The sequence below is a fragment of the Pseudorasbora parva genome, chromosome 7 (genome assembly GCF_024679245.1).
Source record: "Pseudorasbora parva isolate DD20220531a chromosome 7, ASM2467924v1, whole genome shotgun sequence".
NCBI classification, from domain to species: domain Eukaryota; kingdom Metazoa; phylum Chordata; class Actinopteri; order Cypriniformes; family Gobionidae; genus Pseudorasbora; species Pseudorasbora parva.
This window is the reverse complement of record NC_090178.1, coordinates 8,658,963-8,681,664: the sequence shown is the minus strand read 5'-3', so window position 1 is coordinate 8,681,664 and position 22,702 is coordinate 8,658,963. Positions and strand designations below refer to the sequence as shown.

Sequence of the window (22,702 nt, the reverse complement as noted above, 5' to 3'; positions counted from 1 at the left end):
TGTCATTGTAAAAAATAATAATTAGAAAAAGCTAGCTAGCTAGCTGTAGCTAGATACTTTTTGATTGTAACTTGTAGTTTAGCTAACTACTTTTTCAAAATGGTAGCTTGAATGTAACTTAACTACTTTAACTTACAAGTAGCTTGTATCTTGTAAAGCTAGTTTCAGTATAGCTTCCCCTACAATGGTTATAAATGTGTATAAATGTATAATATATACTGTCTCATTTGTTATATAAAATGTATTGGACTTCCTTTAAAAAAAAACAACAACAACTAATAATTAAAGTTTTAAAATATTTACTTTTAGTGCAATGCAAAGTGTTGGATGTAGAGGTGTAAAGCACGCCACTGGTGGACTCTAGAGGAGTGGAGACATGTTCTCTGGAGTGACGAATCACTTTTCTCTGTCTGGCAATCTGATGGATGAGTCTGGATCTGGTGGTTTCCAGAAGAATGGTACTTGCCTGACTACATTGTGCCAAGTGTAAAGTTTGGTGGGGGGTGGGGGGTTATGGTGCAAGTTTGTTTTTATGGCTTCTTAGTTCCAGTGAAAGGAACTGTTAATGCTTCAGCACAAGACATTTTGGACAATTTCATGCTCCCAAATTTGTGGGAACAGTTTGGGGATGGCCCCTTTTTGTTCCAACATGACAGTGCTCAAAGCAAGGTCTATAAACTCATAGATGAGCGAGTTTGGTGTGGAGGAACTTGACTGGCCTGACTTCAACCCAACACCTTTGAGATGAATTAGAGCTGAGACTGTGAGCCAGGCCTTCTCGTCCAACATGAGTGCCTGACCTCACAAATGTGTTTCTCGAAGAATGGTCAAAAAGTCCTATAAACACACTCCTAAACCTTGTGGAAAGCCTTACCAGAAGAGTGTTAGAAGCTGTTATAGCTGCAAAGGGTGGGCCAACCCTACGGTTTAAAAATTGGATGTCATTAAAGTTAATGTGCATGAAAAGGCAGGAAAAGTGCACTTATATATCTTATAAATACAACTTGATATGTATTTCATGCAATGCCATTAATACATTTTACATTGATACCATCTAAATACATTTAAATACTTTAAATAGTCTGACTTAGAACTAATTTGAGCTGTCACAATATCATATACAAAGAAGAGAATCAAATTCAGAGTAGGTTGCAATAACATGGATAATAGAAATTACTTGTTGCTATGCTCAGAAACGGCCTTTAGAGGGAGTGAGAGAGTCGAGAGTGATTTGCCGCCATGTCATTAGATCCTAATTGATGTTTGGTGATGGTGGCCCACGTCCGACTTCACACACTCTCTGTGCACCAGCCCTCAGATGAATGGTCCTCGTGCAGATCTGTGCAACCATGCCACTGTGTTACGCAAGTAGACCCAGAGCAAGGTTTCTCTCGTGGTGAGTGGGCGGCAGCCATTCTTGTAGCTGCCCCAGGAATCAGGCTATGGAATCATGCGCTAACCAAATCCCTCTCTGTGGTTGCTCACATTGTGTTTCGGTGGGGTATTCCAAGATGTCACAGTTAATATATTAATTAGTATGGACTCAGTCAACAGAGAGGCTTTGATCGTAGCTGACGGTGTGACAGAACATGACAAGGCTTTGAGAAGAGCCGTTAGCGTTGTGGGAGTCTGTTTGAACTGGAGGAAAAGATTATGTAATGGATTACTGGGATGTGTCACGTGATAATATGAAAGAGCTCATGAAATGGTTTGACAAGCAGAATGTTCTTACTTATGGAGTCCAAAAGTACCTGTCCATTTTTTTAACAGCCTTGGTTCTGGAAGTCTTTTTCCCATTTATTTGAGACACCCCTCGCTGCAGCCTGTAGCACGATGACGTAGCTGGATCAGATCCAATACGTACTGGATGGATCGTTATGGCAATGTCATAGCCTACCGATCTCTGGGTTAACTTATAATGCGGATGCGCGAGTTTCAACGTATGATCAATACTGTAGCCGATATAGATGATGTTCTAAACCGTGTAGTTGTAGTACTGATAAATAGTAGGCTATTAAGTAATTAATTGATGAATAAATTATCTTTTCATAAATGTGATGCTTAAATTATCCCAGTTTTGCTGTACATGCATGCAAAACAGTTACAATTTTAATATATTCTGATCATACTTGCTGTTGAGTGGAAGGAAACATGAGTCAAGTAATGGTCTCTGTAATTTTAATCCTCAAGGTACAATGCAACACGATCTGCAAAGAACTTAAAACACAAGTAGCCTATACATTCAAGGGAAAATGCAAAACGTGTGTCCTGATGGCGTGAGCATGTTATTAATCATTATTTTTGTGCAAGCGGTTATGTATATATTACGCATGCGTATATGACGTCATCGAATTGTGAATGAAACCACCGCGCATGCGCATCCAGTACGTGTTGGATCTGATCCAGTACGTAATCGTGCTACAGGCTGCAGCGAGGACTTCTTGATTTATTTTCCCCAAAGGGATTTTAGTAAAATATTTGTTAATTCATGCCATTAACCAAACCAACCAGTTACGAGGGGTATCACAGCAAAATGAAAATAATAGTCACATAAAACACACAAAAAAAGATGAATAGTTTGTGTTCTATCGATCTGAATTTGTTTATGAAATGTTTATCTGCCTGACTAGTGGTCAGTCTGTGTGTGCAATTACACAAAACCAGAAGACTTTCCTAACACATATATAAGCAATAGGTTTTTTAAAGAAATAATAATGATTTTTAAATAACTTTTTTTTGTTAGACTTATATATTTTTATATATGACTTATATAAATATATTTTTTAGACTTATATACATTTAATTAATATATATATATATATATATTTAAATATGACAAGTGTAGATAGATAGATGGATGGATGGATGGATAGATAGATAGATAGATAGATAGATAGATAGATAGATAGATAGATAGATAGATAGATAGATAGATAGATAGATAGATAGATAGATAGATAGATAGATAGATAGATAGATAGATAGATAGATAGATAGATAGATAGATAGATAGATAGAATAAATTAAATTAAATTAAAATTAAAGTTATTATTATTAGATAGATAGATAGATAGATAGATAGATAGATAGATAGATAGATAGATAGATAGATAGATAGATAGATAGATAGATAGATAGATAGATAGATAGATAGATAGATAGATAGATAGATTTATTTTTATTTTCATTATATATATTTATTAGTGCTGGGGGAAAATGAAGTCACATCCAAAATAAAAGTTTGTGTTTACATAATATATGTGTGTGTACTGTGTATAATTATTATGTATATTCTACAAACAGTACTGCGTAATGACAACGTGAAAGAAATGTATTAAAAATAAAAAAACGAAAAAAAATCACAGGCATTCACAGCCTTTGCCATGACACTCAACATTGAGCTTAGGTGAATCCTGTTTCCACTGATCATCCTTGGACATGATTTAGAAAAGCACACACCTGTCTATGTAAGGTCCCACAATTAACAGTGCATGTCAGAGCACAAACCGAGACAGGACTCCATTGAGGCACAGATCTGGGGAAGGGTGCAGAAAAGTTTCTGCAGCGTTGAAGGTCCCAATGAGCACAGTGGCCTCCATCATCTGTAAAAAGAAGAAGTTTGGAACCACCAGGACACTTCCTAGAGCTGGCCGCCCGGCCAAACTGAGCGGGGCCTTAGTCAGTTAGATGACCAAGAACCTGATGGTCACTTTGAAATAGCTATTCTCTGTGGAAAGAGAAGAATCTTCCAGAAGAAGAACCATCTCTGGCGCACTCCACCAGTCAGGCCTGTAGGGTAGAGCGGCCAGATGGCATATGACAGTCTGCCTGAAGTTTGCCAAAAAGCACCTGAAGGACTCTTAGACCATGAGAAACAAAATTCTCTGGTCTGATGAAACAAAGATTGAACTCTTTGGCTTGAATGGCAAGCATATGGAGGAAACCGGGTACTGCTTATCACCTGGCCAATACATCCCTACAGTGAAGCATGGTGGTGGCAGCATTATGCTGTGGGGATGTTTTTCAGCTGCAGGAAGTGGGAGACTAGTTAGGATCGAGCAGCAATGTACAGTGACATCCTTGATGAAAACCTGCTCCAGCACGCTCTGGACCTTAGACTGGGGTGAAGGTTAATCTTCCAACAAGTCAACGACCTTAAGCACACAGCCAAGATAACAAAGGAGTGGCTACGGGGGACAACTCGAATAATAATAATAATTTGTTCGATTTATATAGCGCTTTTCAAGGCACTCAAAGAGCTTTACATTGAAGGGGGGAATCTCCTCAACCACCACTAATGTGCAGCATCCACCTGGATGATGCGACGGCATCCATATTGCACCAGAACGCTCACCACACACCAGCTGATTGGTGGAGAAGAGACAGAGTGATTAAGCCAATCAGGAGAGGGGGATGATTATAAGGCCATGATGGACCTATAGGCCATTGGGCAAATTTGGCCAGGATGCAGGGGTTCACCACTACTCTTTATCGAAGGACATCCTGGTATTTTTAATGACCACAGAGAGTCAGGACCTCGGTTTAACGTCTCATCTGAAGGACGGTGCTCTTTGACAGTACAGTTTCCCCATCACTGTACTGGGGCGTTAGGACCCACACAAACTACTGGAAGAGTGCCCCCTGCTGGCCTCATTAACACCTATACCAGCAGCAACCTGGTTTTCCCAGTTGGTCTCCCATCCCGGTACTGACCAGGCTCAGCCCTGCTTAGCTTCAGTGGGAAACCGTGTAGTCTTGGGCTTCAGGGTTATATGATTGCTGGTTTGTTCTCTGTGAATGTTCTTGGGTGGCCCAGCCAGAGCCAAGACTTGAACCTGATTGAACATCTCTGATCTGAAAATGGCGGTGCACCGACACTCCCCATCCAACCTGATGGCGCTTGAGAGGTCATGCAAAGAAGAATGGGAGAAACTTCCCAAAAATAGGTGTGCCAAGCTTGTAGCATTAGATTCAAAAAAGGTAATTGGTGCCTAAGGAGCTTCAACAAACTATTCAGCAAAGGCTGTGAATACTTAAGTACTTACATTAACACCCACCAGCCCATATATTTCAACTGTGGCAGGTAAGGCAGCCACTCCCACTAGCCACCTTGACGGGTTGAATATAATTTCAGCCTACAGCCAAATTAAATGCCAAGACCGTTGTATCACAAAATTACAATTCTTTATCGATTAGCCAGCAGTTAGTAAAGGCGGAATAGGCGGAATCGCACAGAATGACACACAACAGAAGCCTCTCTCTCTCTCTCTCTCTCTCTCTCTCTCTCTCTCTCTCTCTCTCTCTCTCTCTCTCTCTCTCTCTCTCTCTCTCTCTCTCTTTCTCTCTCTCTCTCTCTCTCTTTCTCTCTCTCTCTCTCTCTCTCGCATAATATTCTCCTTTCTAATATTCTCCTTTCACTTGAATAGTCAAATACACACGCACACAGATGTTAAAATGTCCATCATGAGGAGTATCTCGCATGAACACAGTTGGTTATGGCTTAATTGTATGTGAACAGGTGGGTAATAACAACTGAATATCAGAATAAATAAATGTTGTCCGAATATTACATCCATGCATTCAGCAGCCCATTTAAATACCTGTCTGTCATTAATATTAATCAAGCAACTACAGATGTTAATTAAATGTATACATATTAAATAAACCTACTGTATCTGATTTGTTTTTAAAATGTACTAATGTTTTTGTAATTAGCTAATTTGCTTCTTTTTTCTTTTATATAGCCTAACAAAAATAACTCATATCAAATTAAATTTCTCATATTAGCCTATGCTCATATTGCCCACCCCATTGCTGATATACAATGTAGTCTTGATTTGGGTGATCACTCTGAATTTGAAAGTTTGAAAGGGTTTTAAATCTTCTAAATCAAGTAAAATGACTCCGAATCAAGTAATTTAATTTCGGCCCCCTTAAACTTTGCAAACTTTTGCCACATTTCAGGCTTCAAACATAAAGATATGAAACTGTAATTTTTTTGTGAAGAATCAACAACAAGTGGGACACAATCATGAAGTGGAATGACATTTATTGGATATTTCAAACCTTTTTAACAAATCAAAAACTGAAAAATTGGGCATGCAAAATTATTAAGTTAATACTTTGTAGCGCCACCTTTTGCTGCAATTACAGCTGTAAGTCGTTTGGGGTGTGTCTCTGTCAGTTTTGCACATCGAGAGCTGAACATTTTTGCCCATTCCTCCTTGCAGAACAGCTCGAGCTCAGTGAGGTTGGATGGAGAGCGTTTGTGAACAGCAGTTTTCAGTTCTTTCCACAGATTCTCGATTTGATTCAGGTCTGGACTTTGACTTGGCCATTCTAACACCTGGATGTGTTTATTTTGGAACCATTCCATTGTAGATTTTGCTTTATGTTATGGATCATTGTCTTGTTGGAAGACAAATCTCCGTCCCAGTCTCAGGTCTTTTGCAGACTCCATCAGGTTTTCTTCCAGAATGGTCGTGTGTTTGGCTCCATCCATCTCCCCATCAATTTTAACCATCTTCCCTGTCCCTGCTGAAGAAAAGCAGGCCCAAACCATGATACTGCCACCACCATGTTTGACAGCGGGGATGGTGTGTTCAGGGTGATGAGCTGTGTTGACTTTACGCCAAACATAACGTTTTGCATTGTTGCCAAAAAGTTCAATTTTGGTTTAATCTGACCAGAGCACCTTCTTCCACATGTTTGGTGTGTCTCCCAGGTGGCTTGTGGCAAACTTTAAACGACACTTTTTATGGATATCTTTAAGAAATGGCTTTCTTCTTGCCACTCTTCCATAAAGGCCAGATTTGTGCTGTATACGACTGATTGTTGTCCTATGGACAGAGTCTCCCACCTCAGCTGTAGATCTCTGCAGTTCATCCAGAGTGATCATGGGCCTCTTGGATGCATCTCTGATCAGTCTTCTTGTATGAGCTGAAAGTTTAGAGGGACGATCAGGTCTTGGTAGATTTGCAGTGGTCTGATACTCCTTCCATTTCAATATTATCGCTTGCACAGTGCTCCTTGGGATGTTTAAAGCTTGTGAAATCTTTTTGTATCCAAATCCGGCTTTAAACTTCTCCACAACAGTATCTCGGACCTGCCTGGTGTGTTCCTTGTTCTTCATGATGCTCTCTGCGCTTTAAACGGACCTCTGAGGCTACTGCAGGTGCATTTATACGGAGACTTGATTACACACAGGTGGATTCTATTTATCATCATTAGTCGTTTAGGTCAACATTGGATCATTCAGAGATCCTCACTGAACTTCTAGAGAGAGTTTGCTGCACTGAAAGTAAAGGGGCCGAATAATTTTGCACGTCCAATTTTTCAGTTTTTGATTTATTAAAAATGTTTGAAATATCCAATAAATTTCATTCCACTTCATGACTGTGTCCCATTAGTTGTTGATTCTTCACAAAAAATTACAGTTTCATATCTTTATGTTTGAAGCCTGAAATGTCGCAAAAGGTCGCAAAGGGGGCCGAATACTTTCGCAAGGCACTGTAAATAAATTGTGTTGTTAAACACAATTCTTTAAAAATAATGCATAATGATATAATGCAGACTGACAGCTTTAACAGAAGCATATATCATCCATCAATAAGCACGTAGCTCACAGTAGGCCTTTAAAGGTTTAGAAGTTATTGTTAAAAATCTATTACCTTATAGAGTAAATTAATGGGATTTTTACTTCCGAAACCTGACTGTTGAACTCTATATTGATGCATTTCTTATTTTAACAAGAAATGGTTTTAGTAGTTAATTCCTTATCTAAAAGTCAGAGCAAGAAAAGAAAAGATATATTATAACTTAAAAAAATATATATATTTTAAAAGCAAATGCTAATTTTAACCCATTTAAATGGGTGAATAGAAGTGACTTGAAGGCCCTAACAAAGGTCTAAAGGTATCCGTTTTATTTCATTTATCATTATTTAAAAAAATGTAAAACGTAATGTAGAGCTGCAACAAGACATGTTTTATCAATAGATCGGACAGTTTTTGCTGCCATTTTGTTGTATGTGGAGAATTAATTTCCATATATTTGTGGTGCGAAAAACTGTATATCCATCTATCCATATCTTTCAACTGCCACATCTGACTGATTGCAACTATATATTTTTTTATCCATAATTCAATGATTGCACAGTAAAAATGAAACAGGAGATAATATATCTCTAGCACATCATTCTCAGGATCAGGAGACCAACAAGTGAAAATCATCCAGTGTCATTTATTACCAGAGCAGCTGGAACCTGACAGTGATGTGATGTTGATAGAAGCAGACAGATCTCATCCTTCTTCTCTATACCGTCGCTGTTTTGCTGTGATATCACATTCACGGGGCAGATCCAGGATGGAGCAGGATGCCAGCGGAGTCAGTTGAGGTTCGAGGCCGGTCAGGTTGCCAGCAGGGTGCTGTCAGGTTGGGCTGTGATCTATTAGCGCACCATTAGGACAGAACGGACTGCAGACCTGCTGCTCTCCTCCCCGTTTCCTCCCTCACCTGGCCCATCACACAGCTGGGCTGGTTTAGACTGCGCTGACATATGGCATACCCCCCTATAGCGCAGCATGTATACATTTGCCAAGCCTGAGCTCAGTCCAGATTTAGGTGGGATACACACAGAAAGTGTTCTTGGGTTTAAAACAGCTAGATGTTGAACACAGCTGTCTCAAAGCGGAGCTACTGTATTTAATGGTGAATTAGTGTCATCAACACATTATCAATATTTTACTTCTAACATGCCCCCTGATATTGGTTAGACAAACAGATAGTCCTGCCTCAAATGCTTTCCATTTATTTCTTAAAGAGTATAACATTTAACATTTGGGTTCCCGAAGTACACATTTTTGTGTGTGTGTGTGCTGCTGTCAATTGAAGACCTGGTCACATCTCATATACAGACGCATGCGATTTTACTTTAACTTTAGACATAACCGACTGCTTTTATATATGTTAACCTTGTGTGTATTTGACAGTATTAGTGCAGTAAGACTGTCCAGTAATCACGTGTGTTTGACAGACGTTTAGTGCGCGCGCTCAGTGCAAAACAGTGCATAAGCATGCAAATAAAATGTTTAACCGGCAAGGCTTTAAAATGCGGGTAACACTAGTGCATATTATTGGATATTTGCTCATATCAGTGCGTAGACTTACAGGCAAACCCGAATTAAACTGAGAGAAATATTTCAAACGGAGAGAAATGGAAATAATTAATTAAATGCAAAACCGAAAAAAAAAAAAAACGCAATTCACCAGTGCGTATTGAACCGTGAATGTCGTATTCAATATTATATTGAGTATTGTGGCATCCCTATATATATATATATATATATATATATATATATATATATATATATATATATATATATATATATATATATATATATATATATATATGTCACCAAGATGTTAGTAGCAGATCCTTTAAGTTAAGAGGTGGATCCTACATGAATCGGACTTGTTTGTTCAGCGCATCCCACAGATGCTCGATTGGATTGAGATCTGGGGAATTTGGAGGCCAAGTCAACTTCAGATCATTCCTAAACAATTTTGCAAGGTTTCCCAGCAGAATATTGCCCAAGTGACTTATCAGACCAGACCACCTTCTTCCATTGTTCCATGGTCCAGTTCTGATGCTCGTACGTGCCCTCTGTTTGCTCTTTCGGTGGTGGACAGAAATCATCATGGGCACCCTGACTGGTCTGCGGCTATGCAGCCCTATACGCAACAAACTGCGATGCACTGTGTATTCTGACACTTTTATATCAGAACCAGCATTAACTTCTTGAGCTACAGTAGCTCTAGAAGCAATTTCAGTAGCTCATCTGTTTGATTGGACCATATGGTCCAGCCATGTGCATCAATAAGCCTTGGCAACCCATGACCCTGTCACCAGTTCTCCACTGTTCCTTCCTTGGACCACTTCTGATAGATACTGACCACTGCAGACCGGGAACACCCCACCAGAGCTGCAGTTTTGGAGATGATCTGATCCAGTCATCTAGCCATCACTATTTGGCCTTTGTCAAACTTACTCAAATCCTTACGCTTGCCCATTTTTCCTGCTTCTAACACATCAACTTTAAGGACAAAATGTTCACTTGCTGCCTAATATATCCCACCCACTAACAGGTGCCGTGATGGAGATTATCAATGTTATTCGCTTCATCTAATAATGTTATGCCTGATCAGTGTATATAATTATGAATAAATTAATAATAATAATAAATATAATACATTGAAATCTGGATCAAGCTGGAGAGTGTTAACACGTGCAAGATAGGGCTGCCTGATTTTAAACTGTTACAGCTGAAAAGAAAATCTACTTTTCTCTAATTTCATAAAATACAGGGCATCCTTTATCAAAGGGAAATTATTTTAAATGATAACGTGTCTAAGGGGCCATTGACATGACACTGTTTTTTAACTAAAAACTTTGTGTTTTAGCTGATAATTTACATGACAATTGAGTTTTGAGGGCCTGAAAATGAATATCATTTTCTCATTTTCAAACTTTTGAAAGTTTTTGAAAACGATACATTTTCCTCCATGTAAACTACATTGACCCCATGCATAGGCGTATTACCTGTTTAGTCTTGTTAATGCATGAGAGAATCTTTAGCGTTTTGTCTTTGAACTTCCATTTTTGTAGTAGCTATGAATGTTTTATTAGCCTGACAAGCCAGACCCACATCAAGATGTTTGGTCTGGAAACTCACCATTGAGGAAAATCTTTTTTAGTAACTTTTTTTTCCATTTTTAGTACATCATTGTCATGTAAATGTACCCTAAACATAGCCTAGAAATCTAGACGCACCCTAGCGGCAGCAAATTTAATCTGCCCGCAAGTGTCGTCTAGGAACTCTCAATACCCTTCTGAGCTGTATTCCTCACAATCTGGACGGGCCAGTCACGTCGTGTATAGAGTCGGCGGGCGGGGCCATAATGACGACGGCCGAGTTGCGTTTCCGTGCTTCTGTTGTCTAGTAAACACAGAAACTGGCGAACGACGGCGGTCTTTCGAATCAGCTTTGACTGCGATTCTGGAAGACTTGGAGTTAAGCTTTTCTCTGAGAAAAGAACAAAGAACGGCACTGAAGTCATTCTTAAAAAGGGAAGATGTGTTCGGAGTTTAGCCGACTGGATACGGCGAATGTTTAATCTATCAACAAGCTCTGTTTCACCTTCGTTGCTCTGGTTGGTGTAGCGCTATCCTATCGCGTGCAGAGGGAGTTTGAAAGACAACCGTTTATCCCGCGCCTCATATTGAGCTCTGTCTATGGTGAGTTTCCAGACCAAACATCTTGATGTGGGTCTGGCTTGTCAGGCTACCCTAAACATTCTGAGCTTGTTCAATCTTGACCACTTCAAGAGGTAGTTGATAATGCATTCGACCGAATAGCTTTTGCAGTGTAAACGCTCATGTGATCGAATGCGTTCAAACTGCCACAAAAGACCACCTACTCTATGCCTACTGACCTAACACGTAAAAATGATGAGAATAGCGCTAGCCAGATTTAAACTTTGTCAGCTGAAGATTTAAATTTGGTTTGACAAAAAACATACAAAGCACAAAGTTCTCCCACCATTCCTGATTTCTTACATGCACTCGCAGCATTCAGCGTGGTTTCGCTTTGAATTCATATGAAATTTGCGAGTTTATTTCGTCCATTACATCGAAAAATCTCAAAAGGCCTATACATTTAGCCAGCCATAGACCCTTCTCTCGAAGAAATCAGGGCAGAGTTGTTTGAAAGTTGACTAAATAAAATACAAAACAAATTGATCATAATGCATTTTAATACAAGGTGTAAACAGGGCCCAAAAGAAAATAAGTATTTGTGTGTGTGTGTGTGTGTGTGTGTGTGTGTGTGTGTGTGTGTGTATAAAGCTTTTAAAATAAAGCTTAATACATATTTAAATTTAGTTGATTCACTTGCACTGATACAGTCAAATATTTAGATCAGATATAAACTGTATATATGCACATATGTTGCTTTTTCAAAACCCCTGTGGGGAAAATACTTCCTGAACCGAGGCAAAAAGTGGGCGGGCACTGTTGCGCTCTATATCCAGAGATTGCTTGTCTGTTGGGCAGATGATTGTCGATCCGTAGAGGGTCCATCTCCACCTGGTCTCTGACTCTGTGTTTTGTTCACAGTTACTGTCTGTGATGTGTGCCAGATAACATTGAACCAGGTAATTGCTGCCAAGCCAACACAGTCGCCCAGCTGAAATCACAAGTAGAGCCCAACAGTTCCTGATACATACTGTAGATGTGGGTCTAATGGTTTTAGTTTCTTGATGTTAGCATGATTGAGACAGACCAAGTTCTCTTGCCAAGTTTATATTAGAGTATTTCCAATGAAAATAAAACTTTTTAGCCTTATTTTCCTGTTATCGCTGTAAAGATGCTTTGAAAAAACCTATATTGTAAAAAGCACTATATAAATAAAGGTGACTTGAGTAGATTAGACCTTATATGCTGTTGCTGTGAATTAGCTGTGGTCTCCCATGTGTCATATAACCTTCTTTTCTTTACTTTCACTTCCCAAACCAAAAATTGTCAAAAGGGTCCTTTATCCAGGGGCGTAGCCATCTTTTCAGAAGTGAGGGGGACAGAAATGTCGTAATGACATTTTTTTTTTTGGACCAATATAATTTATCGCATCTCTTGCTTTTAATTGGGCAAGATATCAAATACACTGCTGAACAATAACCATTAATTAATATCTATAATGTTATTCTCCTATTTTTTTATGCCAATTTTATGATTGGTTTATATACTACAAACACTTCTGCATTAAGACTTTGCAGATTTTATGCAATGTAAAAAAAAAAAAAGTATTCTAATGTAAACCATGCTGTTCTCTATGTGAAGATATAGTAAAGTGTAATTTATTCCTGTGATCAAAGCTGAATTTATCATCATTACTCCAGTCTTCAGTGTCACATGATCCTTCACTAATCATTCTCATATGAGGATCTGATGATCAACACACATTTATGATTATTATCAGTTATGCTGCTCATGGTGATGCTTAATTTTTGTGGAAACCATCTAAACATTTGTGGTAAAATTAAAAAAAGAGCTAAATTAATACTTTTATTGATCAGACATGCATTAAATTGATCACAAGTGATATTTTTAATATTACAAATTAGATAATAATTGATTTAATAAATGCAAATAAATGCTGTCCATTGAACTTTCTATTCAAAAAATTATATTCAAAAATTCTATAGAATCCTGAAAAATAACATGTAGGCTATCATGGTTTCCACAACATTTTTAAGCAGCACAACTGTTTTCAACACAGATAATAATCATAAATGTTTCTTGATTATGAAATCCTCATATGAGAATGATTAGTGAAGGATCATGTGACACTGAAGAATGGAGTAATTATGATAAATACAGCTTTGATCACAGGAATAAATTACTATTTTTCATTACATAAATGCAGCCTTGGTGAGCAGAAGATAAACATTAATCACATGATAGCCTACTTTATTGTCAATAAATAGAGATGACTTGAAAACACACATAAAGCATATATTGTCGCAAAAGTCTGATTGTCGTCGTCACGTTTAATCTCTCATAACGATTGTTTTCCTTCAGCAGCGACTGGGTATTACGAATCCACTATTGGACTTTCTATGTGAGCGCCCTCCTCATATTAGGAATCGAAAAAAATTACAGGTTATGCATAGATTATTTTTTGTCTCTGAATTTAAATCTTGATGTATTCACATTGGTTTCTATGTAAATACACTTGCCCGTGACCTCAAGAAGCGCGCTATAAACCGAGGTTAGAAGGCTATTTTTAGTGTCCCTGTTAACTTGGCCGTCGCCGCGCAGGGTAACGCCGGATCGAATCCCGCTCGGAACGGGTCGACTTGGATCAGTGAGAACCAGTAAAAGTGCGGGGGACGAAAATACATTTTATTAAAAGTGAGGGGGACACGTCCCCCGCGTCCCCCGCGTAATCTACGCCCATGCCTTTATCTGAACCTATGCAGCTTTGGGAGAAACATCTTAGAAAAAGTGCATACTTTAAAGTGACCGTTAATTTGTGTGCTTCTTCTGGTTTTGTGGAAATAGTGGCATTTGTCTCTGACAATACTCTGATTGTCTCTGATAATACTCTGAATTAAGCCTAATTTTTCAGTTTACCCAAAGCCTTAAGTCTAGTCTTAAAACAACTGCATCACATGGTATGCAAACTGACACATTGTCAAAGGGTTAGTTCACCCAAAAATGGAAATTCTGTGATTAATCGACCTTACCTCTTGAGGATGCTCAAATGTGCTAGGTTACACGAGAATTCACTTCATTGGTTCTTGTATGTCAGGCAAAAATGCTTGGGCTTCCATTTACCACTACTGATGTGCGAGTTGATGAATGTTTATGTGAATAAAAGCCTAAAATAAATCTGTTCATCATATAAAGTGATCTTTTTTTCAGAAAATTTTGACTAAACCACTCAATTCAAATGGGTTAGTTTTACAATCTCTTTATGAACTTTTTAAGGCATCAAAGTGGTAGTTGCGTAGCTGCCAATGGAGGGACAGAAAGCTCTCAGACTGTATCAAAAAGATCTTTATTTGTGTTCAGAAGATGAACAAAAGTCTTACAGGTTTGGAATGGCATGAGGGTGAGTAAGTAAGGAAAGATTTTTTTTTAATTTTGGGTGAACTATCCCTTTAATGCCATCCACTGAGTTTGTCCTTAAAAATAAATCTGCACTGCCTGCATATTAGATAATTGTTCACATAAAAGGGCGTTAACAAACAGTGATCTTGCATGCTTTCTAGTAAGTCATGAAGGATTTATTGCGTGCAATGCATTTTTTATGAGGCTATCTTTCCTTTAATTTCTATGAAGCTGGCTGTAGAGGCATTTTAAAAGACAAACATCAAAACTTAATATTTAGTTTGCTTTGCCCTAACAGAAAACACCCTCATGGTTATAGCATATTGTAGACACCCTTTCGTTTTTAAACTATAAAGACAAACCGCACAAATGCACCGTCAGGCAGAGTGCGCTCCATTATCTTACAGTCAGCTCTGTCAGTCCCTTCAGACGTCCTAAATTAGCATTTTTCTCTGTGTGTGAAAAGCTGAGCTCTGCATAAAAATGGAAAGATTGTCCCATAATGCAGCTGGGTCCGAGTGACAAGGCCACCCCTGAAACATTTTAGCTGCTTCCCATAGGGCTCAGTGTCTGATCCTCGCTCACCCCGCTCATTTATCACACCAGACTGTAGGTAATCGCCTCGTTCACAGCTTTGCTCTCGATATCCCGATCGTATCTCCCTCTGGATAGTGCCAGCGAACACAGGAGAGACGCCCACGCCGCTAAACACCCCCAGTGCAATTTGAAGGCAAACCTGTGCTGAGATCCTCCGTGTGCTTGTGGACGCCGAGTTTATGGAGATGAGTGAACGCTCTCCCCATTAAGAAGAATTCCTGTGAGATGCAGCCCCATACTGAGGCTTAAATAAACACATTAAACACACAAGTTTGCAATTATTTTACCCACTCGCCCCAAACTCACACCATTGCTTTATTATTTCAAGGAATCTAGTCTCAAAGGGACTTGTTGTTTTAATAGCAGAGGTTTCCAACTGGTTTAGCGCAGAGCCCTGCACATTGACTCAGCTTGCCATATTGACCTCACACTCTTTGCACTGACCTTTTATCTCTGCTCTCCCGCAGGTTCACCCTTTGTTGATGCGCGAGCGGCGCTCCGAGTCGCACAGGAACAAGCTGTTGCGACGGACGGTCAGCGTGCCTGTGGAGGGGAGGCACCATCCTGAAATGGGTGAGTTGTACACATGCCGTCCTGCTTCCCCTCGATCTGATGCGTTGACAGTGACATCTTTAACAAAGCACCTACGCTTTTAAAAATAAAGGTTCTTTAGTGGTTCCATGAAGGACCTTTAAGGGGGGGGGGGGGGGGGGGGGGAGACACTCAGTTTCAGTCAATCTCATGTCAGTCTTGAGTATCTATAGAGTAGTATTGCATCCTTCATATCTCCGAAAAGTCCTTAGTTTTATTATATTTATAAAAGAAATATGGGCTGTACCGAGTTTTTCCGGAAAAAACCGAGCGGCTGGAGGCGTATAGTGTGGGCGGAGCTAAAGAATGACGAGCGCGCAAAGCGGTGACGTCCTCAAGCGTGGAGAAACCCTTGCTATTGATCTCAGCTAATAGATATGATCCAGAATCAGATTCGGAGGCTGAAATAAATTGAACAGGAGAAACAGCAACAGCAGGACGTCCGTCTCTGTGGTATGTACTGTATTTAGTGGCCTGTCAACATTTGTGTGTCTTTACTCGCAGTTTATGAGGACATGATTCGGTTTATGGACTATTATATGCGACTAAACCTTAGCAGTAGCAAGCAAAAGGGTTTTGCACGTCAGACTAGTGTAACGTTATACATAGAGCAACAATGGAGTAACCGTTAGCGCATTTAAATGATGAAGCACGCGATCGTGTCGTTTACTGATGTTTACTCACGCGACAATTGGCCGACAGCACAGACATTTGAAGCAGTTTTACTCACCGGCTGCTTCCAAAGCAGGACCGTGAACCTTTATTGCTGGGACCGCTCCGTCAAAAACACACTTCTTGGAGTGTGGAGATCCACTTTGCGACGCGACTGAAGCGATGTTGTGAAGCTTCCCGTCATTTTTGCGTTCAAATCGGTTCAAATGCAGCGCTGCCTTCCCGGAATGCTGTGCTGAAGCGTTGAAGTCGCTTGATGTCACCCATAGGAATAAAGTGGAGCACGGCGCGGACTATAACCGACATAAGTGTTCACGGACGACTGGATCTGCAGCTGAGAGAGTGTTTATAGGCGTGCATTTCCTCTCTCTCGCTCTAGTCACGCGCGCGCACCCTTCCGGGAGAAGAGCCCGTACGGCCCATACAAGGACCTTCCACTCTATTAACGTCAAGCAGACCCATACTCGAAAAAAACTCTCTGAAACTTGTGAGAAACCGGAAGGAGTATTTTTGACACAGAAATACTCTATCAAACGTCCAACATTAGTTTTGGGCATTCAAGTCTTTAAAAAAAAAAGCTCAGTATGCATGAAACAGCATTTCTTTCCCCCAAAATCCCCCCCGGATTGATTCATAATTCGGATCGGATTGCTTGTCAAACTGCCAAACTGCTGAAATCATGTGACATTGGTGATTCGAATCATGAATCAATACGCTGAATTATGACCGTTTGGATCTTTATTTGAGGATTGAAAACAAAGGCGGAAAAGAAGACAATGCTGAATAAAGTCGTAGTTTTTGTTATTTTTGGACCAAAATGTATTTTCGATGCTTCAAGAGACTCTAATGAACTAACTGATGTCACATATGGACTACTCTGATGATGTTTTTATTCCCTTTCTGGACATGGACAGTATAGTGTGCATACACTTGGATACACTCTCTGACTAAATATAAAATATCTTAAACTGTGTCCCAAAGATGAACGGAGGTCTTACGGGTGTGGAACGACATTAGGGTGAGTCATTAATGACATACATTTCATTTTTGGGTGAACTAACCCTTTAAGGCAAGGCTTCAGGTGAAAACAGTCAAATATTTAAATGTAGGATAAGGACATTTTTGGAGCGGCTATAGCAATAGCAAGTTAGCTTTGAAAGCATGAGATCTCACCCTCCCTTTAGAGCGTCTCTAAAGCCACGCCTCCTTCAAAACTCATGAATGCATAAAGCAGGGAGCTCATGAGAGACGGCGTTAAACTACCTCATGTCTCAAAGCACATAACAGTACAAGAATAATGAACCTAAACAACTTAAAGAGCTCTGACCTGTACCACCTGACTTCTGCAGATTCATTTCGGCATTGATAGTGTTGCCATTGAAACGCATCAATTAGAGTCACAAATGCTCCAAGTATAACATCACAGGTTTCCATCTCTTCCAAATTACAGTAGTTATGGCGTGGACGCAGTATAAGCTGGTTGTTTTGGTTCAGGAGGAACTTTAAACAGTGGGTGCTCTTTCGGTCGACATCTCTCTCTAACATGAAATGCGCTGATGACGTTTGATGTCTGCGTGAGCATGGTGCACGGAGGTATGAAAATACATAAGTTGATAGGAGGTTTGACGTTGTACCATTGCATTCGGATTTCAGACTGAATGTAATGACTGGATGATGACATATATATACATAAAAAAAAACATTTAGACCACTTAACTTAGTGATTGCTTTTAGGATGTGCAGAGACTCTCAGCGAGCATAACAAAAAATGTTTCAGGAACAAATGAACAACGTCCTCCGTGTTGCCTGAACCAGGAAAATTCACATTTATTTGTCAGCAAAAGTCTGCCAGATGATGTGTTTGACTTTTGACTGCTCCAGTGCTTTCATGAAAGCTACAAATTATACTTCTGCATTTTTGTATCCCCACCCACGGACAGTCGGATTGACAGAGGGTTATTAACAAAACAGTGTAAGGGTAGGTTTATCATTGAAATTGTATTGGTCCTACTCGAGGTATTTCCTCCTTAAGCAAGGCGAGATGTGGTAAGCGTATCCATAGCATGCCCAGTGCATTATGGGTGATGAAGTTTTCTTACCTCTTTGCAAAAGGGAAGATAACAGCCTTGGTTTTTGCCTGGTAGCACCTATTTCTTTGTCTTTTGTCTCTTGAAGTTTTATTGAAAGAGTTTTTTTGAAACATTTCTTCTTTGAAACAGAAGTTTTATTGAAACATTTTTCCAGCTGTGAATTACCCCTTTAAATAAGCGCTTTAAATCTGAACATTGGAAAAAGCCAGGTTCAAAATTCTTCCTTCATTTTTTTGTTTGTTGTTATCATGTATTTTTACATAAGGGATTGATATCTTTTTTATCACTCCATAAATCAGTCTGTCAACTTTTTGCATTTTTTTAGGCAGAAAATGCTATGTGATATATGAACAAACCCCTCTGTAAAAAAAACTATAATATAAATAGGAATAACATTTTAAAAGTTTGGTGTGTTATACTGAAGTGGAGATTTCCATTTAGAGAAAACAGCCTTTAAGGATATGCATTGTAATTGAAATAATAATAAATAAAAAAACAATTAAATAACATAAAATAAACACTTAAAAGGCACGTTTTCTTTCCATTACTTTGAAAAAACACATTATGATAAAAGCCAAATAGCACAAAATTGACCAGTGAGTGAAAAAACCTGTAGTATTTTTTTAGCCTTAAAAAACCCTTTTGTAACCTTTATTTTTAAGAGTACAGCATGCCGACTCCTGGGTGAACTGCACATCTGTGCAAGGTGTTGAACAAGGTGGCCCTCTGCTGATCATCCGAGACTTCTTCTGCAGTTTCCGTGACAACGATTTGGGATTTGCACGGTTTCCGAGGAAAGCTGCCCACAGCTATACATTCGGATGAACGTGAGCTTTTCTCTGAGTGGTACAGGAGTTCTATACCACCATATGCTTTCCAGAATAAGTGACTTCAAGGAAGACAAAATATTGAATGGAATTGATCTCAGGAGAACGGCATTAATTAGCTGAAAAGGTGTGCTATTTTGGTAACGTTCAGTGAAGTATAGATTCATTCTTTATAGCATATTGACACAGTGGCCTATTTTTGAAGTGTCTTTTCCTCAGTGTGGTTCCCGCTTATAGTTTGCACGTGTGTAGACTTTAGACTTTCAGGATCAGACTATTTAGCTCTGTTCCAAACTTTAATCACTGTTATAATATCAGAGGTGAAAACTTACAGAATGGTAAGTCATTGAACTAATAGTATCCAACGGGGGGGAGGGTATAACTCTTTGCTTGTTATGATACGGAAAATCCGCGGAAGTGTTACTAATTTCACAGGTAGTTTGTTTCTGTATTGATTCTGAATAAAATTGCAGATACAATGTGAAATATTTGCTCTGGCTTTTGTTTTAAATCATTTTGTTCCCTTATTATTGCTTGTTGTCATCTGTTGACGACAAGCAGAATGTGGCGGTTGGTCAGTGTTGGATTTGTCTTGCCCCTCCTCCACTGTGATTGGACGGCTGGGTAAAAAGTGACAATGATGAACGCTGCATTTTACTCAAAGTTGAACATTCTTCAACTCTCGGCGGCGTAAAAAACGGCGAGTGCTCAGCGCTTGAGCATGAAATACTCGCTCAGCGCCTCGGTGTGCTCAAACCGTTCTAAAAACATGGTGCTCCCATTGAAAACAATTGAAAATGCCAGCCAGCTGCGTGAAAAAAATGTTTTGGTGGACACACGGCCTAAATGAGGTATAAAAAGAATAAAGTATAAAAACAACATTGTGTTTATCTAACAGCTGTGATGGTGGTGGTTACGGCATACATCTCGGACCTTCCATCTGGCATCCTTTCATTCTAAAGAGTAATCTGTTTAATTTTTGGAAGGTATGATGATGGGAATATGCGTGTCATCAATGCATCAGAAATCCTAAAGGAAATTCTAATTATTAGGTTACTTCCAGAGGTCACAGCAAGATGTTATCAAGAGAACGTCATTTATCAGATTAGCCTCATTTAACTGATTTCTACACCACCGACCTGCAATCCTGTAAAAAAATATGTTTTCCATTCACATTAAAGGACACCTTTTATGCCCCTTTTTTCAAGATATTATCAGGTGTAGGAGTGAAGGTATAGATTCCTAACAAAATTCCTAACAGATAATTAAATATATCATTTTGAAAATGCCAATTTTGGGGTTTGAGAAAAATTAGCTGTTTTTGTGAGTCTTCATTAAATGCAAATGAGCTGCCATGGGCGAGGCCTGCATAATGTGATGTCACATTGGCCAGAATCTGCAAACGCTTGTTCTGAGACACTGCTTATGATTTATGGGGATTTTAAAAGAAAAGGAGTGGGTGGATTTTTAGCATTATAGAGTGGTTGTGTGCACACACTGCCAACATACAATAATGTTCAAACACCATGTAAAAGTGATTTTTTCATAATACATGCCCTTTAAGTAGTGCTTTGCAGTATGACCAAAAATTTATATCACGGTATTTTTAAAAATTATGCCAGTTTTGTGGTATATGATAGTATTTTTTCCTCATGCATGACCGGGTGTTTACCATATTTTCTACTGATTGAGAAAAGAAATACTGCAGTAGATTGACCTATTTTACTGTCATGATGAGTGAATATTGTGGAAAAAGTCCACACTAGAATTAATACAGTTTTGCAAAGCCCCACAAAACGATGCTGTAGGAAAACAACTAATAAAACACAAGACCTGCAAATTACAGCTCTGCAAAAAAAAAAAAAAAAAAAAAAAAAATCCAGACCTGCAAAAAAAGGTCTCAAATTACAGACACAATATTAAATGATTAATTAAATGGAAGAAAAAAAACAGAGTTGATGGCTCCTTGTGCATTTTAAAAAATCTAACCCTATAACATTTAACATTTAAAAGGTCTAAAAAGTCATCCAGTAGAATAACTACAGTCTCTGAACAAACTACACAAGTCGGTTTAACACGGTTACTTTTTTGCCCATTCTTCTTTGAATTTTCAGTCGACATCATGTTCTGTGTATCAGAATAATCCATCCTTTATCAGTGTTCTTATTTGCACACGTATTTCATTTGAAGAGGACGCGATTAGTTATAGGTAAAGTGTGTAAATCTGGTGCCCCTAGTGGCACTAAACAAAATTGCAAATGTAATTTTCAAACACATTTACGTTGCCCTAGAAATTGACATGGCAAAGCACCCAAACAAACTGAGCAACATTGTAAATCCACCGCAGAGAAAAATGATCCAAAACAGGGTTTACTTACAGTTGATATAGAAAGTGTTTTTTAACATCAAATTACACACTTCTCCTTTAAGAATTATTTGGCTTTAAGCAACTAAATATGGTCAAAAGCTATTTGCTAAGATGCCCTCAAAAGAATTAATTGAAAGGGAAATTCTGAAAGCATCGGTCCGCGTGGTTGAAGAAGTTATGTCTTTGGATGTAGAGTACTTTCACTGATGCAGTCAGTTTTTTTTTTTTTGTGCTGCCTTGGGCGTTAGAATTAATTGAAGACTAAGTAATAAACAAGCACTTAAAGCTTTGGGTTAATGTTGGTTGTTAATTGCAATTTGCATTTGTAAGCAAATCACCACTGCAGTGGGTCTTATGCGGTTCCTTGTGTGGCAAAATCCAAGAAGGTTTGTCCAGATCTAGGCCATAAAATCGTCCTCATGGAAGTGTTTATTTATTAACAGTAGAAAATATTATCTGTGGGACATCTATGTGAGGAAAAAAAAAATCTGTAAGTGCTGTTAATGGAGATAATTAAAAGAATAATTCACCCAAAACATACTCACCCTCATGTATTATTTCTTTCTTCTGTAAAACTAGAGATGTTCATTCCGCTGGAGCGCTTGGCTCTCGTTTGTGCTTGTTGTGTGTAATTCATAATGCCAAAATGGACACACATTTCCCTGGGTTTTGTCTTTACCACTTTAATTATGATCTATTCTTCACACAAATCTAACGAGTTCATATGACTACATTTGTGGCACTGTTATGGTATTATATGGTACAAGCCCCTACTTTAATTGTGCTGCAGCTCAGACCTTTCCAACATATTTTTTCTATGGCCAAGAAGAATTTAGTAAGCTTTGGACCACTTGAGGATGAGTAAATGATGAGAAAATGTTCACTT

At 38.9% G+C, this 22,702-nt stretch overlaps 1 protein-coding gene across 1 annotated transcript in view; it reads left to right on the top strand.

The window, feature by feature from the left end:
* syngap1b (synaptic Ras GTPase activating protein 1b) overlaps nucleotides 1–22,702 on the top strand; it is a 203,012-nt gene that overhangs the window by 59,295 nt on the left and 121,015 nt on the right. Inside the window, 1 exon segment of the mRNA XM_067447984.1 lies at nucleotides 15,736–15,841. Within this exon segment, the coding sequence (XP_067304085.1) occupies nucleotides 15,736–15,841 (106 nt within the window).